Source organism: Cygnus olor, chromosome 20 (assembly GCF_009769625.2).
Source record: "Cygnus olor isolate bCygOlo1 chromosome 20, bCygOlo1.pri.v2, whole genome shotgun sequence".
NCBI lineage: Eukaryota > Metazoa > Chordata > Aves > Anseriformes > Anatidae > Cygnus > Cygnus olor.
This window is the reverse complement of record NC_049188.1, coordinates 6,432,646-6,452,325: the sequence shown is the minus strand read 5'-3', so window position 1 is coordinate 6,452,325 and position 19,680 is coordinate 6,432,646. Positions and strand designations below refer to the sequence as shown.

The window sequence follows — 19,680 nt, the reverse complement described above, 5'->3', positions numbered from 1 at the left end:
TTGCCCAGAGAAGTTATGGATTCCCCATCCCTGGATGTGTTCAGGGCCAGGTTGGATGGGGCTTTGAGCCCCTCCAGTGGGAGGTGTCCCTGCCTATGGCAGGGCGATTGGAATTAGATCTTTAAGGTTCTTTTCAACTCAAACCATTCTATGACTCTATGAAGTGGGGACACTGCAGAACTTGGAGGGCTACCAGAGCAGTCCCATCAGGGATGAGGGATTCAGTATGAACAGCTAGCTTCAGCTTGGAAGATGGGATAGGGGAAAATCCAGTATTTACTAGACTGATGCTTGCATATAGGACAGAACTGCATTGGGGCTCAGTCTAGGGAAAATGGGAGCGTGAAAACATATGATGTATACAGGAGAGTCCTTCAAGGAAGAATACTGGGGTTGTGGAGATTAATAGCAAAAGCTCTTTTATTGCAGCATAAAGGCATAAAATTTGCAAGTTGTGTCTTTGTGCAGCAGAGCAGGGAGCGAGTATCCCTCCCAATACCACCCCTTCCATTTGAGCCCTACCATTGCAAATTACTGTGAACGGATCTAAACACTCCTGGGGTCCAGGATCTTTCCAATGAAGAGGAGGGTTCCAGTGGTATCATCTCGCAGCACAAGAAGGAAAGGTCTGTCCACGTGATATTCTATGGGGAAGGTCAGACGAGCAGCGTTCACCCCAGGATTTGGTGTGGATTTTTCCCCATCTTCGTTAAGCTCCAGAATTGCCTTGTGTTGCACATGAGATAGCTTAATAGGTTTGGCAGAGATCTTGGTAAAATCAGGTGATGTGAAAAGTGATTGGAGCCCTGGAGGAAAGAAAGAAAATTCCGTTAACTAAAGGCATAGATGTCAGATGGAGGAGCGGTACTGCTAACACTGTGATCCAGGAGGGCATCCCATAGCTGTTCAGGTAGAGTTTAATGGGGGCAACGGGGAGAAGAAGTTTAGATCTGCTTGTACTGTGCTTCTCCCTCTGCATCTCAGAAACAATGTATGAGCTTGATGGACAGATATGATAAAAGTTGAGGAGTCCTGGACCGAGGTGGTTTAGCTGATGGTGAAATCTGTAAGACTGAGAGCAGGGCCAAACTAATAACCCACCAGCATCATGTTTTCTGTGAGCAGGAAGCAACTTGCCTCCTGCTTTCAGACCTGGCAGTCTATAGAAGGAGTGTGATGTACATACTTGTCTCCTTTAGAGTGCTGTCAAGTGCCTCTTCATAGTTCAGCTTTAGTCTGGGCAAGCTTAGCACCGCATGGACTGTCTTCAGCTCCTTGTCTACGTCATGGACAAACTCAGAAGTGAGGCTTTCCTCAATCAGAGTCATATTCTGGGTCACCTTCGTAGGCAGGAAGAACATGGCGCTGACTCCTTCTGTCAGTGGCAGCTGGGCAATCTGGAAGGCCAGTTACGAATAAGAAAGGGCCATCCCCACAGGAGACGGTTTTACCCTCCCCTGTACCAATCCCAGACCTGAACCCTTGACTGCCTGGTCAGCCTTTCCAGTTAACGTTTTGTCTCCTTATCTGGTTGCTTTTACTGGACGTGATGCTCCCTGACCTTTCTCGTGCCCAAGATTTCATCAACCTCTGCTTCCCCCTCTCAGCTAGTAGATGGCAAGAGCTCTTTTTCACCTGGTGAATCCTGTAGTGAACTACACTACTGCTTTGGGGGATTCCCACCTGGGACACCTTCTTTGAGCTCATGCTACGGTGAAAGATTTGTTGAAAGAAGTAGAGATGGAAAAGTTCTGTGTTCTGTCCCTCTAACCCAACTTTAAGTAGAGCAATACAGGCTAGTAGGATCCGCGCATTATTTAAGCTTGGGACTGCTTGTCACACAGCCTATGTGAAAGAAAAATATTCCAAGAATAAGCATAGTGCCTTTTAAACCAGGGATTGCAGAACTAGCCTGATGGGTGGAGCGAGGCTGTCTTCTGGAATAGGTTAACAGGTAAGTGTAGCTGAGCCTGTTCCTCAGTAGGTTTAGATCTTGTGCAATATTTGCTGTCTGACCTTGCAGTTGAGCTCTGAGTCAAAACCATATCGCAGTATGGCCTTGGGCTCTGACATCATGGACACCTTCACAGTTCTGTCCTCATCCAGATGGAAGTCCTTCAGAGCGGTCTTCTTGGTGTCAAACTTGGTTCCCCAAGTCCCTGTTTTTTCAAAGATAAAAGGGAAGATTTTCTGGAATAATAGCATATGAAACTGGGCTTGTGTCTATGGCTGAGTAATCTTGTGCTTTGTATATGCAGTAATTGTGCTTTAAAAGTTGAGACATAAAGGGATGGTAGTAGAGATGGAAATAGACTGATTGGACCTATTGATTTACTGCCACTTTTAGGCCCCTGCTTTTCATCTGAGAATTGGCTAAATGAGAAATCAAAAAAAAATAAAAAATCAAGCCAGCTCATGGGTGGAGTAGCTGTTGGGAAGTTGATGTCCACTTATGCAATTACAAAACTATTTTAAAGGGTAACAATTGTGTCCATGCACATAAAGCGCTTCTTTCCCCACCTTTGTTTTGCTCCTTGTCTCTAAGTGATAATTCTCCAGGACACTGGATTCTGTAGGTGCTGGCTTGGAGTACGCTCTAGAACAGCTTTCCAGCATCTCCCTCCATGCCCTGTACAGTGGTACTAAGGCTCAGTACAGTTTTTAACCTCTGCCTTCCCTAAATGTTAATATTTTGTCTTTGCCATTGAGTTTTGCTAGCTTACACTTTCTTCTCTGCTCTGTTACTGCAAACAGGTCAAGATTCAGCTTCCCAGGAGCAATAATTCCTCCCTTGAGGACTACTTCTGTTTAGGTAGCATGCATTTTTTTTCTTGTTTATTAAACATGCTCAAATGCTTTCTTCTTATATTTGTCTCTGGCAGTCTGTTTGTGCTACTGGCGGTGAGATCATTCCCTCACATCTCTTCTAACATGTACTTAATAGTCTTTCTCTGTAACAGAGTATGCAGCGTTCTTACCCTTGAAGTAAGCAGCCCCAGCAAGGAGAATGCTGACATCTGTGGGCATTTCTTTCATAAACCGCAGAATCCTCCCCTTTGTCTGCTGCCGAACCCAGTTGTTGATTTCTTGAAGGTCTAATTGGGCATTGCCACTTAATGCCCTCAGACGCATTTTGTAGGACTTCTCGAGTTGGCTGTGAAAAGCAGACTTCACCCTCAGTCCTGGGGAACAAAAAGATCAATGTTGCAGTTAGCTCCCTTATCAAAACAACTTCAAGGCTGCAAACTGCAATCCAAAGCCCAGCAGCAGTTCTCTCATAAAACAGATCCGTGGCTGTGTGTATCCTGAAACCTGCTTTGAAAAAGAATGAGCGGAGGAAACTGATTCAATCCCGTAGCCAACCATGCTAGGGTATGGAATAACTCTCTCTGAAAAGTAAAGATGAGAGATAACAAGAGAAGGCTTGGACACAGCTATTCCTACATCAATCATTCTGTTTTTTTTTCTCCAGCTTTTTCTATATGAGCGTAGCTTACTCAGCCTATTGGATTCTGGGGACTAGCATGTTCCAAAGGATAGCTCTTAGCTTTCTCAGCAGATGTTCATTGCATGCTGAAAGCAGATATCTCAAATATTTCTGCAATGAATTAAACAAAGAAAACTGGCTGAATGCTGTCACAAATAGGAAAATGTGATTTGTGGTTCTTGGTAGTTAGCAGCATCTGCCAGGAAACCTAGAGTGAAGGCAAAATCCTCGCAGCAAGTTTCTTCTAAGTCTTGTGCATGCTAGTTGCTCTCTCGCCAGTGCCTTTTGGTGCATGTCTGGTCTTTTCACTTATTTATATGTACGCAAACTTTCCAGGCTTTATCTGGAGCAGGAATGCATTCCACACACAGTCTGTTGTGGCTTAACAGTCTGAGAGCCAAGGCTGTTATTGTGGTGCTATTTGTTCAGTGTTTTCTACCTGCTGCTAGTTTATATAGGTAAATTTTGATAGAGGGAAGGAAGGACTTGTACTTTTCTCCAAGATGATACGGGAGGCGCTTTTCAGGCTCTTCTCTGGTCCAGTCACACTGGCCAGTAGGTCCTTGTAGGTGTTGTGGACCTCAGCTTTGTTAAGTAGATCGTAGAAGAGAGCACGAGAAATCACATCTTCTGTTCGTTCTCCAGCCCCTGCCAACAACAAGGACAACAGCATGAAGGAAGGCCTGGCAAGTCAAGCAGCACGTGAAAAAAGGGGGCAGGAACTCACCGAGTGAGAGACCAGAGAGTGCAGTAGCCAGACTGAACGGAGACAGTAGCACATTGGCAGTGGCTGTCCGGCTAGATTGCTGACGGTACAGGTCATAGCCAAAGTTGGAGACTGCAGCTGCCAGCTTGTTTACAGGGCTTTTATAGAATGGATCTTCCTCTTCGACCTCGCCAGCATTAGCTCCATCGGTGGTGGCAGAGTTCTAGCAAGTACAAGGAGCACTTTGTTTAGACTTGCACTTTACAAGGGCAGGTGCAATCATAAGCATTTCAAAGGCAAGCAATCTGCAGATGCTCTCCTGTGATCCGCAGAAGTATTGGCTTAATCTTCCTGACAGAGTGTAGGAATAGTGATTTCGCTTTAAAGCGTCCCAAGAAAGCTGAAGGCAGTGCTCGGGTTGGAATCCCCTGTATCTGCCTCACATCAGGAGATGACTCTAACTGCTTTGGTTTTATCTGCGTAAAGCAGGAGTTAGTCTCATTATGTTGCTAAATAAAAACCTAGTAACTTAGGAGGGTAGCGTTTAATCCTTTCGTAAGACTTTCTAAAATTAAATTACCTGCTTCAAGTATGGCTCTCACTCTCTGCTGTTGTCTTCTACTTACCTGCCCAGTAGCCGAATTCTGGGATCTGCTTGGGACAGTTAAAAGACCCAGGAAAAGGAGAACCACTGGAATCTGCATGCCTGAACCTACAGAGTAAGAACATGGCAGTTTGAGCAACTGAGAAAAATACATCTCTGCTGCTCCTGTTTGCTGTACCTGGTTGTGACAGGAACTGCAGTGACATGCTGCTGCTTGTTCCTCTTGATTGTGAAACACACACCTGATCTTAGCTGGGTTTTCTTCTTCTCTAGCTTGCTCGAAGTATTCAGCCAGCCTGGCTCCAATGACTTCAAAATTGGGCAAACACACATGCCTGGGTGTGTCTGAACACAAAAGCAGATGTGTGTGGCCCAAACCACACTGATGCTGGCAGCTACTGAGTGCCATGGTCAAGAAAGGCACTAAATCATATCTTCTGAGTTTTAGACTAAAAATTCAACACATCAGCATTTATAAAAGGTAGCAAATTCATGTTGTTGAATGGGGCAGAAGAGAACTGTCTGCCTACTGCTCTGGTAAACAAGTTTTCTGCCTCGGGCACTAATTTACTATGTTTCTTGTGTCTGCATGTACTTGGAAGGCTATACTGAATCCTTTGCTTCTTATTTGCAGTTTGATAACAGACCAATAGAAGATCTTTCTTACAAGACAGAGAGGAAAAGGGCTGGGAGTAAATACCTAATGCTGCGCCAGATCTAGAGACAGAGCTTGGCTTATTCCATATTTTTAATAGAGGTGGGAGAAAAGTACCAAACTTTCCAAAGCTGATAAGCTTCCTTCTGTGGAATCCACTTTTAATCACTCCAGCATTGGCATATGTGGCCCTTCCAGACAGATCTGTCTGGTCCAAAGGGCAGTGTGTTAACCCAGGGTTTCACTGCGGGTAAACCAGAGCTACTGCAGAAGTGTCATGCCCCTAAGTACAGACGCCACTGCGGCTGGTCTGAGGCAATGTTTATATAGATTCCCAGAAATTAAAGGAAGAGGGTTGTATTTAACTAACCCCTGTGATCCAAGCATCCAGCGAAGTAAAAGAAATAACATGTGTTTCGGATTAACTGCAGCTATAAAGGAAACATGCCTGCTGGTAGAAATACAACTTAAAGCCACGTGGCTACGATAGCCAGAGTTCAGGACCCAGTCTGTTCAGGCAGAGGTTTTCCTTCAGTGAAAGACAGCTCACCGTTTCCCTTTCCTCCCCAAACCCTTTTCTTCTGGAGGTACTTCTGTCTTGGAGAGAGTGGTGTCACGGTGGACGTTTGAAGTTCTCACGTATGTTTAGGCAGTGTAAGATAAAGGTAGTACCTCTTTTCCCTGTGCACTCGCATCCTGCTATCCCAGTTGCTGAGTAGATGAGATATTCTGGTGCAGGAAATGCTTATCAAGAGGACTTACTACACTGCAACAAACCATGTTTGGTGGTATGATGGTGGATATGATGCTGGGATTGCTTGTATCATTGCAGAGCTTTAAAATGAATAGGCACCACGCTGAAACAGAGATGACAAGCCCTGCATGCGTCTAAGCAAAGCTAGGGCATGGCGCTAGGGCTTTTGAGGATGCCTGCACCAAGCGGTGTTCTCGCATGCTGAGCAGAAGAGGTTTGGCCCAGTCTGGTTTGGAGATGGTTTTCCATGGAGCGTAACCTTTTCTCTGAAAAAAAGGTTCAGCACAATCCCTGCTTCCAACTATACTGAGCTCCTGGGAGTATAGGAGCGGAGATTGGTTTTGCAGATTTATATTGTTTTTGCCAGTACTGTCACCAGCTTCATATTTCTCGAACTTTGCCAAAAAGCAATTTCCATTTTAGAAAGACAAAGCCTTTTGCATTTGAGTTGGCCTGAACATCTGGATTCTATTTGCATGGCCTTTAGTCCACAGCCAAAAATGCAGAGAGGGAAGAATTTGGTTGGAGAAAAGGTGTTGGATGTTTTCAGGCATGCTATTAAAATCTGTAGCTGCCTTTAAAAAGAAGAGAAGGAGCAACAGCATGCAGCATGTGATGTTACAGTCAGGAAGATACAGGAAGAAACGAGAAATGAGCTGAGGAGGAACTTTGCGCCTTGGAGCTGTCTGTTTGTGAAGGCCTGCAGGTGCGAAGTGAAATATTTTGCTTTCCATCTATAGTGGTACAAGTCTCAAATCGTTTATGAATGCTTCTCATTTTAGGGCTCCTACGAAACAGCACCCACGAGCTCAGACCTCTCTGTGATTGCTCCACCCCACAGCACCACTTCTGAGGCATCCTGCGACCACCAGACCTAGAGGAGTTGACTATCGCCAAAATTGTTACCGTTGCAAAGAAAAAGCCTCTTCCCAGCTGCAACACAGGTACTAGAAGGGCAGAAAAGGGGAAAAGTTTCCCCCAGTCCCTGAGCACACGTCTGCCCCGGTGGCAAAGAGGTGCCCTGGGATGCTGCTGGCTGCCAACCCTCGCTGAGATTGCTCACCTACCTGGCGGGCGTCGCGCCTTTTCACACCTGCAGCAGAACCGTTTTTTTCCCCCATTCCCCAGCTCCCCAAGAGCTCCCCAGCATCATCCCTGCACCCTTTACACCCCTGGCACTCCCTGGCCGCTGGCTGCCGACACGGGGCAGCGCAAGCAGCCCGAGCTGCCCCTTACCTCGGGCTCCTCTCGGCCGCCGCTGCCGCAGCTTCCCAGCGGGTGCGAGCCGGGGCCAGTGTGGGCTCAACGCAGCCACATCTGCTTTTTGCTGCCTCCCCAGCCCAGCCTTCGGCAGGCTTCAGGTTACAGCTTCCCAGGGCGCTCTTAAAGTGCTCTGCTCCCATTTTCTCTTGCTGCGATCCTCTGGCTGAGCTGTGCGCGCTTGTGAACCTTCGCCTCCAAAGCAAATGTGCGTTCTGCGATAAGGGCAGTCCAGCGGCTAAAACAGGACCGAGCCAAACGCTCAGCCTTGTTCTTCCCTGCCGTGTTTGAGCAAGCCTTTTATCCCCTCAGTTCTGCCCCATGTCACATGAGAGACTTTCTCCCATCTCGGCGGTACCGTTATTACAGCAGTGGAGAGGAGGTACCGTTACTGCAGCAGCGTTTGAAGCAGCGTTTAATGGAGAGGCTGCTAAAGTGGGAGCAGGATCCAGCTGCCGTTTAAAGCAGTTAAGGGGAAGGTACTCGGGAGTGGTTCTGTCCAGTGATAGTTACTAGTTAACAAGTTATTAACATAAGTGGCTGGAAGTTTTTTGGCCAAAAAAAGGAAAAAAAAAAAAGAATGAAGAGAATGTTGTAGGACCTTATAGAACAATAAGTGGTCTGAACAAGGTAAAGGGGCAGAGGTTAGTTGTTATTTTTCATAGTAGAAGCGTCATGGGGAATACTCATCAGTATCCACATATCTGCCTATTTAAAACAACAGTGTGTTTTTCAAAAGCATTAAAGTTGTAAAACTTACAGCAACTGGATATTGCAGAAGATGGAAGATGTGGATTAAAAAAAATAGTGGAAGACAGGTCCGCTGAAGGCTGACGGTGGTCAGATGTAATATCGAGCTGGGCAGCTGAGAGGTGCAACGAGAGAGCAGTTGTTTTTCTTTGTCCCTACTTACACGTTCTTGGTGGTTTTTTGATTTTTTTTCCCCAGTCGTTTGTTACTGGGAGAGACAGAATACTGGGCTGAACTGACACGTAGCTGGCCTGAGCCACTCCAGCTGTATAAGTCTGTCTATTTGGAAATGCTGAAAGTAAACTGTAGCCAATAATATCAGTGCCCACAGTTCAGGTTTTTATTGAGACATCTTTTGGGGCTGCCAGCTGTGCTGCGAACAGGTAATGAAGAATTACTCATGCGTGCTTGCGCTGGACTTATACAATCCCTCAGATAAGAGGAAAGGATGGTTTTGGAGAAGCATTGGCAGCTGTTTCTGCAAGCAGGAAAAGCAAATCACGGAGCCTTGCTTTGTGATTAGTCGGTGCTTCAAAGGTAACCCTATAACATGAAGAGCAACAGCTCAGCTCTCAGCTGTTTCTCAGCTTGTTCTGTGAGAAGTCAAATCTGCAGAAAGATGTTTGTGCTTAATAGTTTTCCATCATCCCGTCAGAAATGAGGGTGTTAGCTGTGGAGATCTTGTGATGGTTTTTGTCTCATTTTGGTAACTTTTTTTGTACAAATACAGTATTAAAATGCCCTTTATGGAGGGACTACCAGAGAAGTTTTTTATATCTTGTCTGTATCGTCAAATGAAAGCTCATCTGTTTAAATAAAGGCTTGGGTTTAAACCATTTAAATTGGAGTGGCAGTTGTACAGAATGTTATTATAGGCTAAAGCAAGCTTTATTCCTGCAGGTAGAGCATATCCCTGAAATGGTGTATAATACTCATCTAAAGAGATGCAAGGGATTAGATCAGTTCTGTTAAATCAATGGAAATATTTTACTGTTGATTTGTTTGGGGTTCAAGACAGTATGTTCTCTGAACAGTGCTGTGGAAGTAAGTTCTGATGACGTTCATATGAATTTGCTTTAGTAAGGGGAAAAAAAAATACATCTAATATTAAAGTTATTCTGACTTATTTGATATTCTCAGCCAGTGGCGCAGATGAGTTATAGAGCAGACGCCCAGTGCTAGTCGTGTCTTTTCAGAACAGAGCTCAATCAAAATGAAAGCTTAGCAAAGCGAAGTGGAAGTTCCTGAGCGGAGACATTAATATTACTTTGCATTTTACAAACTGCCTCTTCTGCAGAGTCAGTGGAGTGAGAAGAATCTTAAGGTAGGTGTAACTGTTCATTTGTTCGGCAAAGCACAGTCATGGAGCGCTGCTGTACTGACAAATAAGGTGAAATTAATAGTTTGACAAGAATGCCTTGGAGGAGGAGGGATGGCAGAAAGAAGGAAAATAGGAAATAAGAACTAATGCTGTTCAGGAATCTGAGAATGAGGGGAAAAAACTTTATAGAAGAGGGGAAACTGGAGGGCAGAGGCATGAAAAGGAAGACTTGTGCTTCAAATTTTGCACAGGTTGCAGTGCAACGGAGTGGAATTTAGGGAGGTTAGTGCTGAGGTTTTGTTATCCAAAGCAAGACTTACCTAAGGCATGGGATGGTATTTCTGAACGTTAGGAATGAATCTGCATAAATAAATGAGCTAAAATGTTCCTGCGGGCTAAAGCTATGCCCATATAGTAGGGATGGATTCTTGTGGGTTTACTTGTTAGAATTATATGGCCCCATAATTACACCCTCTTTTTGAAGGGTGCGTGTCATTGCATTGGTCACAGGGGTAGGCATTATCTTTAGCCATTTTTCCCCTTTTAGACTACTAGAAATGTGTAATTGCAGGTTTGAGCCAGTACTTTTTATTCCCCAAAGTCTCCCGCGTCCCTGAAATTCATGGTTAGTGAGTCAGTCCTTCTCTTATTCCAGCAGATGGTGCAGACTATTCAGGGACGGAGGCTCCCAGAAGCATTCTGCGCTTTCCTTTGAGGGAAGGCAGACTTCCCGGGTTAGGAAAACACTGCCAGAAGGATGGCCCTCATGCTCTGTAACTGGTATTTCACAAAAACAGAGCACCATACTTTCTACCCAGAAGCTGAGGGAGTTCAGAAGCAGAATCTGCTATGGACAGCCGTGGTTTTATACAGAAATAGCTGCAGCATGGCAGGCAACGGTGAGTTAGTCTGACCTTTTTACGTAGTAGTGGATGGATTGCTGGGGTGGAGGGTTCCCAAGGATCTTTAATGATAGCAGTGCACATCTGGAGTACGCTGCATCTGAACAAGGAGCTAGGGAGTTGTGCCCATCTCAGACAGCAGTGAAGCTGTGGCAAGACATGTCCTTTTGCAACAACAGGGGGAAAGCACTGACATTCAGCTACAGGCATCACCGTCTGCCCCTCCTTTCCCTGGAAACCTTTGCAGATATTCATAGGATTGTGCTGTTGAGCCAGGAGTATTCCAGTAGACCACCAATTCCCAGATAGATGCCTAATCGACATCTTCGAATCTCTTGGCAGCTGTCATCAGGGGTCAGGTTTTGCTCCAGAGAAAGGTTAAGGCCTGCCGTATCTCTGCTTATCAGTGCACTGCTGTTCACAGGCAAAATACCCTCCTGGTCCCAATGCCGCACAGCTCATGCTCTGTTCAAGGAATTCAGCTCTTTTCACAAAAGCAGCTCTGAACAAGTGAGTCAAACACACTTCGAAAATTAACTCTGCAAGTGAGATGCCCAAAGCTTATTGGACTCCCGTTTATCATCTGTGACAAGGTATAGCAAGGAGCAGATCCTTTGCAAATCCCCTCCTATCTTTGTGTATTTAATGCCCAGAGTATTTTTTTTCTCCTAATCTTTGCAATTATTCAAGTTGCTTGCCTATTTCCATTCTCAGTTTGGTCTTTCAATGTAACACCTTAAGCAAACGTCTTCTGCTTTACTCTTTATTATTCTGCCAACATAAAAATTACTAAAAAACGCTTTATAAAATAAGCCATGAAAAATCTAGCATTACTCAAGAACCTAGAATTTCCCAGGAAAAGGATTGGAGGTAAGGATCCAAAGGGATTTCCCTCACTGTAGACCCCAACAGCCAAGGAGTGGGGAAAAGGCAATGTGTGAGAAGAGCCTGTCTGAAATGGCTCTGCCTCATCCCGGGGCAGACAAGTGGGTGCTACTCCAGTTGATTTGGAGGTCGTTTTCTAGGTGGGCACAGATAGTTTTTAGAGGAACGCTTTGAGGAATGCATGTTCACAGGAACTGCGGAAGGAAGAGCCATATTAATATCCCTGGCTGCTGTCCAAGCTGCCAGATGCTAATGATAATTCGGGGCTATGGGGGACTCTAATAAGAGCTTAATAAAGACTCTAATAAGAGTCTGGGGACAAGGAAGCCTCCCTTCCAGGACTGAGAGGCAGAGCAAGCTTTTCAGGGTCAACAGAGGGGAACCTCAGCCAGGAAAAGCTTCTCAGGGCTGGAATGGGATATCCCAGGGCCGGTCTCTAGGGATCTGTAAAGGAAAACAAGCAAGGGATTGCCTTCTGTGACCTCGAAGGGAGGTCTCCAGTGACAGGAGGCCCCTCTTAGCGGGTCCAGAGGGCCAGGTGGCAGTCCCAGGTTGCTTAGGCTCTGCTCCTCTCTTATTTGGGCATGGGGTACTCCTTGTCATCTCTTGCATCAGGCGAGTGCCGTGGCTCTTTTAGCTGGGGAGCAGCGTTGGGGTTAGGGTTCTGGACACTGCCTATAAAAAGCGGGATGCCCATTTCTTCTTCAAAGATAATGAAGAGAAAGGGCCGGTCAAGGCTGAAGGCCGAGAGCGAGCGTGATATCACAACGCTGGTAGCAGCAGATCCTTCCACCCCGTCTTCCTTAAGCTCCAGGCTGGACTGATGCTGGATACTGGATACAAAAAGAGACTCATCTGAGATCTTCTGGAGGTCTGGGCTTGTGAACAGCTCCTGGAGGCCTATGGAGAAATGAAACTTAAATTAGCCTTTCCCATTTGGTGCCACCAACTGCAATTTTCCTCAAAAATTGAATTCTAAAGAAAGCAGTTCCCTGATTTCTTGTTACACACGTTGTCCAGCATGAAGGACCGCAGAACTGGCATGCAACCACAATAAAAGCTGCAGTCCAACCAGGTTCTCCAGTCCCTCACAGTACGAAGAGCTGAGGGTGCCAAAACCAGAGCAGTTTTTACATGCTTGTCCACCTCTTTTAGAGCAGTGGTGTCAGAACTTAAGGCCTTCCTTAAAAAGCAACAGCAGGTCTGAAGTCTCTTTCCTGTTAGGCTGGAAACAGTTTTACAGAGGAGATTTTTTTTTTCTTTTAAGCAATTTACAAAAAAAGTAAACTATTTATTCTGCTCTAGAGATTCAGTGGATAGTGTTTAATTTCAATAAGATCTCAATTCCAGATTTTGTGATCTGTGTTCTCTCAGCAATTTATATGTCCTGGACACCATTTTAAATGACAAAGAAAGTTGACACACAGCGGGAAGTTGGTCTTGGCTACAAATAGGGGAATAGGAACAGCTCATAAAGATTTTGAGGAAGTGAGAAAGCTGCCTTCCCTATAGTATCATCTCGTTAGAGCAAAACAGTTGGTGCTAGGCAAGCAGAGAGTAAGGAAGAGGAGAGGAATAAGAAACGAAAGGGTTTGGATGTTATCTGGAGCAAAGCTGTGAGGCACAGCTTCTGAAACAAGGCTGGTAGTTTTTAGTGCTAGTGAACAGATGCCATGCAGATTGATCAGATTCACGTATTCTGCCCAAATCCTGTTAGAGCCTTACCCATTTGACTGAGAACGTTGTTGAGTTCCAGCTGGTAATCCAATTTCATTTTGGGTATCTTCACTGTGGTGGGTACCTCTTTGGGGAAAAGCCTGCACAGCTGTCCATAAGGGAAGTTCTTCAGCACGTGAGAGGTATTCCAACTGTACTGGTTCGGTACAATGACCACAAAACTCACGTTACCCTTAAAGGGAAACTTGGCCACCTGGAAAGAAAAGCAACCAGAAGAATTTATAGAAGGAAAGTCCAGAAAATAACATTTTTAATGTATTCTTTTTCTGATTCGTCTACAGAGCCAGTATATCTGTAGGACAAAAACAGCCTGTTGGGAAGGTATATGGGTTCTTCAGGGGGAGAAAGCTTGTTGGACTAAGAGCATCGGATTTTACTATTTAGCCACTGACTGGTAAAGATTAAACACGTGGCAGGGTGGAAGCTTACATGTATAAACATTGTACCCACACTTGCAATAGCTGTATCCTGAAGGATTCCAACAGTGCAGTGTTTAGGGGAACTCCTTTCCACATTTTCTCATTCATTTTAACTTAGAGCTTTAAAATTACATTAATTTTCACTTAGTAGGAATAGCTGTGTTTTTTCCAAGAGACTGAGAGCAAAAGTTCAACATTCTTGCTAGACGCAAGGACAGGTGATGCTTATTAAAATTGTGTGTGTGCTATTCTTGTTAAAAAAGCATTTGTATTTTGAAGAGAACATTTGCAGTCAGTGAAATAAAATAGCAAGAGGAAACTCCAATCAAAACCTGTGCTTTTAGAGAGCCCTACCTGAACGTCGTGGGACTCCAGTGTAAACCAGCTCAGGGAGTACCTCTGGGCTTTCATCATCTCAACTGAGACCACAAAATCATCGTTGAGGTGGAATACATCTGGTGAAGTGAAGGCAGCATCAAACTTATTCCTCCAAAACCCTATCAAAATAAAAGTTGAGAATTCAGTGAAGTTACGTTTGGGTAGGAAAACACAAACTGCCTAGCTGACACTCCTATCGCGAGTTCTCAGACAAGGCAGATAGAGACCAGGCAAGTAGAAATACAGTGAAGTCGGTACCGAGGCTGGAGGAACCCTAACAACAGGAAGCCCTTATCTTCCAGAGAGGGACTATGGGATAACAAAAGGAACTAGGATTAATCCTCATGCCTCAGCGTGGGAGATTACTGAAGGCTATGAAGATAAAGCCATGTACGCTTGTGAAGTGCTTTGAAAAAAATGAAGTGTCGCGTACAGTGGAACGGGTGCTCCAAAACCAAGCTAAAAAATATTTGCAGATTTACCCTGGAAGCATTTGGTCTTTGATGCACAGCTCTCGGGGAGTTAAAAGAGGAAGACATGCCTGACCACCACACTGTAGTCAGAAATAAATCCACAGAAGCTGCCTCCAAGCTGTATGGTTGGTGTGCAGCATGCTGCATGTGACCTGCTTTGGTTAAGATGAGCAGTGATGTGCTGCTGTCTGGGATCCTGAACCAGGACGCAAAAATACCACAGGTTCCACCTGCTGTATTCTGGCTCTACAGCCAAGCAACATTTTTAGCACATGTGAAAGAGTTGGGGATCATTACTGTAAAGAAATCAAAGCAAGAGGAACAGCAGATGCACAAGAAAAGAACAAGCAGATTGACTAGCAGGAAGCAATAAAAAGAGATGCCATTCAACTACAGCGTTGGCAGAAAAATAGATTTCTAACTATTCCTCGAGATGATCAGGCTTGAAAAGTAAGACCTGTGGAGCTCACCATGGAAATGGATTGCATTCAGCAAGAGCATCACTGTGTTTTCAGGGAGCTGCTGCAGGAAGGTGGGTATTTGCCCATTAGTTGCCTCCTTTACCCACTTGTTTATGGCCTCGACGTCATCCTCACTGCTCCCAGAAAGGCTCACAGGCTTTGCCCCATAGAATTTTTCTGAATCCTCCAGGAACTTCTCTTTCACCTCAAATCCTAGCAGAGAGGAAGAATTCCATGTGAAGTCACCATACCTTGAAAAAAATTGCTCAGTATGCATGATGCTCCCCAGGGGAAGCACTTAGGGAAACAAATATGTCCCCAGTACTGCAGCAGGCTTCCATCTCTCTCTGTCACTCTGAGAGTTTTATCCCACATCCCTAGGGACCACCTGAGCCAGCTCTCACCTTTCTGCAGGTACACCCGCGATGCAAGGCTGAGCGTGGCTTCTGCCAGCCTTCTGCGAAGGGTGCTCAGCATGTGGTGGAGACAGGGCACAGATTCCAGGTGCATCACCTCCAGCAGGTGCTTCTCGGTCTGGTTTGCTGCTCCTAAAGCAAAGGCAAATCCCCGTTAGTTCATGCCCGTGTAGTGGAAAACAGGGACATTACTCTCGCTGCCTCCTTTTAGAAAAATAGGGTGCCTTACAAAAGACGCTGGAGAAATGGGAGAGGAGGAGCCTCAACACAGGCCGCAGAGAGCAGCTTCAATTGTAATAGTCCCTAATTAAAGCTGCGGGAGTGGGTTTAAGTGGAAGGTGCAGCATTTTGCATACTGGCTCCTGGTGCCTCCAGGAGGGGGTGCAAGAAAAGGCAGAAACGGGTGCTTTGGTAGTGTAGAATTTACCCAGTGCCAGGTGGGACAAGGCGAGGGCGATGCTGAGGGGAGACAGGATCACGTTGCTTCTGTCAGACTCCTGCTGGACCTCTCTCAGGAGATCGATGCTGAATTTCATCAACCCGTTTGCTAGCCTCTGGCTCTTCTTCCAGGTTATGTCACAGCTTTGGTTGTCTTCATCCTCTCCTTCCTCTTCAGAAGAGAGGACTTCCCCAGCCAGTTCCTTTCCGTGACAGTTCCCAGCCCCAGCTGTGGCCGTATCTTCAGGGCTCTCATCATTCTCGATTCCTTTTGGGGTGATGGGGAAAGGTAATGTGGTTCCGTAGGTCTCCTCCTGGGTGTCTGACAGCTTTGCATCCGGCAGGGTTGGGACAGCTCCTGGCAGAGCAGCCAGTACCTCTCCATCTCCTTTCAGGTCCTGGGGAGAAACGAGAAGGGTAGAGCAGTGGGAAAGCAGGAGCACTGCCTCCCTAGTGGGTTTGACACTACAATTAAATGGGCTGAGAAAACTTCAACTTCTCTACTCTCGTGGCGACCTTGCTTTGATTTATGTTTTAACCTTGAGGTTAACAGCACCTCCGTAAGGTTGGAAAAATGAATGTCTTTATGCCAGGAAAATGGACTCGAGTCGGGGGCTTGCAGTGGTTCCCCCTCTGCCTGCTCTCAGGGCCCGTCCCAGGTAAATGAACCCAGCAGACCTGCTGCGGGGACAGGAGCCGCCACCTGCTCAGCCTCAACCTTGATTTCACCTCCTCCTCTCACATATTTTGGGACTGCGGATCTGCCTCATGCATCGGTCAGCACCCTCTGCTGCTGTCACAGCCTTGATCCGTTCTGGCTCAGATCCTCCTCCAGGCATCTGTCTCCTCTTGACTTGTCTGTTTTATTCCACTGCTTTTCTTTCCAAAATCCTCATTTTCCAGTTGTCTAAGCTTTAGACTATAGCACTGCTGCTGTTGTCCTTATATTTGCAGGGTCTTAAACACGTGCTTTTGCCTCAGATCTCGCTGTTCTCACCAGCATTTGGATGACATTCATCTGCTGCTTGGTGAGAGCCAGACTCGATGGTTAGCATCAGCTACAAGCCTTTCTCCTTCTCACCCTCACAGCTAGTTGTTTTCTTCATCTTCCCTTAGCAGTCAGAAGTGAAATAATTCACCTGCCAGTCCCTGCACAGTCAGCTACTGACATTTACTCCGTGCTGCCCAGCTACCTGGGCTGGAGCATCCAACACAACGGAGCACAGCGTTGGCAGCAGCAGCGGGTGAGACAGGGAGGGAAGTCTGCACAAAAGGGACTTCTTGCACTGCCACTGCTAGATCACATTGCCTGGGCTCAGCCTGGAAGACCGCTGCAAGTACACGGTGTAAGAGCAAGTCCCTGGGATGGAACCGGTGGCTGCTTACCTTCAGGTTCACAACTTCATCTAAGGAGAGATGCTGTTGCTCAATGGCCTGAGCCAAAGGGAGCTGAAAAGAAAAACAGCAAAGTCAGGTCGCAGATAAATGTCCTCCGAATTTTCAGAGTCGGTCTTCTCCGCCCCTACTCCTAACACATTCCCGTGGGGCCAGCAGCCTGGCTGCGGCAGTCCTGAGGTGCTCATGTGGCTCTAGCAGGGACAAGGCTTTAGGATGCAGAAACAGGGACAGTGGGGTCTGCTGAGGGGACGTGGATATGAGCAGGAGCTGGGAGAGGCTGCAAATGCTGCTGGACTTGTTTGGAAAGGGACTGGGTAAGAAAGGTATGAAATAATGTATTCTTCAGGCAGTTTTGCAATCTCAGATCTGAAAGGGATCCAGATTTAAAACAGAGGGGAAAAAAAAAAGCTGTTATTAAAACAATGTCCTATTAACCCCTGAATGTCATGCTCACTAAATACAATTGAAGCCAAGTTTCTAAAGATTTTCTACAGAAATCCCCTTGAGTAATGGGAACATCCACCAACATTTTAGATAGGGAAAGGCAGATTAGAAACCTTCCCGCACTGGGGCACAAGCTAACGCCGTAGCAGGGGAGCAATGTCCTCCACAGCTCACACAGAAACGTCAGGCAGTATTTGCCCCAGAGGCTGGAGAACAACCTCGCTGCCTTTGCCCTTTTTGCTGGCCAAGAGAGGCCCCAAAACCACGGGAGGGAAGCGACTTACCCGTAGCTGAGTGTGCAGAGCAGATAGGCAGAGCAGCAACAGCCCCCAGTGCAACACCATATTTCTGGAACAGAAGGACCAGCTGAGAGAGGAGTTATTTCCAGCTGCCTGGCAGCAGCAAGCTGAGCTTATTCAGGTCTACAGGGAGAAAATTATCAACCTGGCCAAACAGGTTGGCGCAGGAGCTTGCAGAAAGCAGTAGGGAGATGAACAATGCTGCAAAGAAACAACACAGGACTCCTGGGTCCAACGCCAAGGCTGAGAAATCAGAGAGGAACGGGGGACCGGTGCCGGAGCGGAGCTGTAACCACAGCCAGGCTCTCGCACGACACTTTCTTGCTTGGAAACTGCATTTCTGACCCCAACACTCTCATTCATCTGGATTGCAAATGGTATTTCCCTAATCAGCCCTACACACATTGTGCCTCTGGAAGAAGACGAGAGCCTCTGCTCCTTCCCCGTGCAAAGCACCGAGGTGTGGGCACGGCGTCCTTTCTCGGTTGTGCCCCAGCTCTTTAGAGAAGGGATACTAACCTGCTTCTGCGGGGCCACAGGCACTCAGCAAGTGCTGCCTGGGAGGGAATTTGCAGGTAGGAAGCACGATACCAGCGCAATTTATCAGCACTTAGTCCTGGAATAGAGAGTCCTCCCCTTCCCAGCACTTGCCTTCCCCCTTTGCCGGCAAACCCAGCCTCTCCCACCCCTGTGCTTCAGTTCCAGTACAGGACAGGGGGAGCTTCCAGGGCCATGGATGAAACCCCACCCTCCCCCTGGCCACTGCTTCAACCAGCTACTTTTCCTGCTCAAACAGAAATAACCCCTCTTTTCCTTAACATGGACCCTCCATCCAGAACCCAGGCATTGCCGCGGTAGCTGTATGCTTAATTCCTGGGGCTGCTTTCCACGCTCCAAGCAGTCCCAGCTTTGACCTGAAACTGCTGGGCTGCAACCCCAGCTGCCAAGCAGCAGCAGCAAAACTTGAGACCGCGTCACGCCCCCTCACCCCAAATCCTGCAGCCACATACGACCCCAAACGCCCCGTACTTTGTGGTGCCCATCCTTTAACTCTCTGCCAGTCCTACACCCTCCCCCGGGAAAGCACTATTGCTCCTTGGAAATGCCCCCATTTCTCATCAAATCCTCCTTTGCATGCCCCTTACCTGTTGTTAGTGTCCACGTTGGAGCTGGCACCTGCTTTGGCCCGGCCGATGGCTCTGCATGGGGCACAGCCTCTTGCCCAGCCCTCCGACCCACCGAGAGTGACCTTCAGCACCACCCCCTGTTTGAGAATTTGGCAAGCAAATATTGACTTACAGCATCCGGCTAAACATTTGTTTGGGGCATAAGAGTGAGTTTGTGGTGTATCTGGAGATGGGGAGACAGTTTATGCTGCTGCACCTTCAAAACATCCTTAACCTTGAGTTTACCAGCTCTGAAACGTTATTTCTGCTGGTGGGAGAAGTCAGCTGTCCTAGCAGTGGCTCTGCTTTCCATGCACTCCCTGTGCTGGGAATGCACCCTTTTATTCATAACTCCATTGAAAATGTAGGGCTTGGTATTTACTGCCACAGGGCTCTCTCTGGTTTGGGAATTTTCTTTGCAGGAAGCCTCAGCTATTTCCTCCCCGCAGCCCGGCTGCTTGTGCTGCAGCGAGCATGAGGCACGGTTTTTAACAGCGAGCAGGTGCCCGGGGCCCCGTGGCCATGGACCCAGACGGCGTGCAGGCTGGGCATCTGAGAGCAGCTGCTGCCTCCCCGGGGCACAGCAGGAACCAGAGCCCTGTCAGCAGCTGGCCCTGCAGCGCATGCACTGCTCGGGTACGGAGGAAAGGTCCTGGGGACAGGCAGAACTCCAGCAGTGCTGTCCAGTTTCGTGCCGCATGCAGAAATAAGTGATTCTTCCCAGCAT

General features: G+C 47.0%; 2 protein-coding genes across 7 annotated transcripts; both read right to left on the bottom strand.

Annotated features, from left to right (window-relative positions):
• Nucleotides 1-393: 393 nt before the first annotated feature.
• On the bottom strand, nt 394-7,785 carry SERPINF1 (serpin family F member 1). Its single transcript, XM_040532969.1, has 8 exons — nt 7,443-7,785; nt 4,820-4,905; nt 4,215-4,416; nt 3,980-4,135; nt 2,979-3,182; nt 2,017-2,159; nt 1,187-1,397; nt 394-806 (listed from the first exon to the last, which is right to left on the bottom strand). The coding sequence occupies exons 2-8, from the start codon at nt 4,895-4,897 to the stop codon at nt 547-549; spliced, it is 1,254 nt and encodes a 417-aa protein (XP_040388903.1). The 5' UTR covers nt 4,898-4,905; nt 7,443-7,785; the 3' UTR covers nt 394-546.
• A 3,401-nt stretch (nt 7,786-11,186) lies between these two features.
• On the bottom strand, nt 11,187-19,067 carry SERPINF2 (serpin family F member 2). 6 transcript variants are annotated; one of them, XM_040532966.1, is made up of 9 exons: nt 18,933-19,067; nt 17,773-17,836; nt 17,033-17,095; nt 15,636-16,044; nt 15,197-15,340; nt 14,802-15,005; nt 13,835-13,977; nt 13,050-13,254; nt 11,187-12,224 (listed from the first exon to the last, which is right to left on the bottom strand). In XM_040532966.1, exons 2-9 carry the CDS (start codon nt 17,830-17,832, stop codon nt 11,899-11,901), a joined length of 1,554 nt encoding a protein of 517 aa, XP_040388900.1. In that variant the 5' UTR covers nt 17,833-17,836; nt 18,933-19,067; the 3' UTR covers nt 11,187-11,898. The 6 variants fall into 6 exon arrangements, with proteins under 6 accessions (XP_040388900.1, XP_040388899.1, XP_040388898.1 ...); XM_040532965.1 differs by having other exon boundaries at nt 17,773-17,988; nt 18,933-19,064; XM_040532964.1 differs by lacking the exon at nt 18,933-19,067 and adding an exon at nt 18,307-18,485 and having other exon boundaries at nt 17,773-17,988.
• Between the last annotated feature and the right edge of the window lie 613 nt (nt 19,068-19,680).

Excerpts from the sequence above, each read along its gene's own strand:
- SERPINF2 (XM_040532966.1), bottom strand. The coding sequence starts at position 17,832 with ATGGTGTTGCACTGGGGGCTGTTGCTGCTCTGCCTATCTGCTCTGCAC. Across the intron at positions 15,341-15,635 it reads CTTGTCCCACCTGGCACTGG|GAGCAGCAAACCAGACCGAG; the intron begins GTAAATTCTACA and ends CCTTTGCTTTAG. Across the intron at positions 12,225-13,049 it reads CAACGTTCTCAGTCAAATGG|GCCTCCAGGAGCTGTTCACA; the intron begins GTAAGGCTCTAA and ends ATTTCTCCATAG.
- SERPINF1 (XM_040532969.1), bottom strand. The coding sequence starts at position 4,897 with ATGCAGATTCCAGTGGTTCTCCTTTTCCTGGGTCTTTTAACTGTCCCA. Across the intron at positions 4,417-4,819 it reads AGAATTCGGCTACTGGGCAG|AACTCTGCCACCACCGATGG; the intron begins GTAAGTAGAAGA and ends TGTACTTGCTAG. Across the intron at positions 3,183-3,979 it reads CCGTATCATCTTGGAGAAAA|GACTGAGGGTGAAGTCTGCT; the intron begins GTACAAGTCCTT and ends TTTGTTCCCCAG.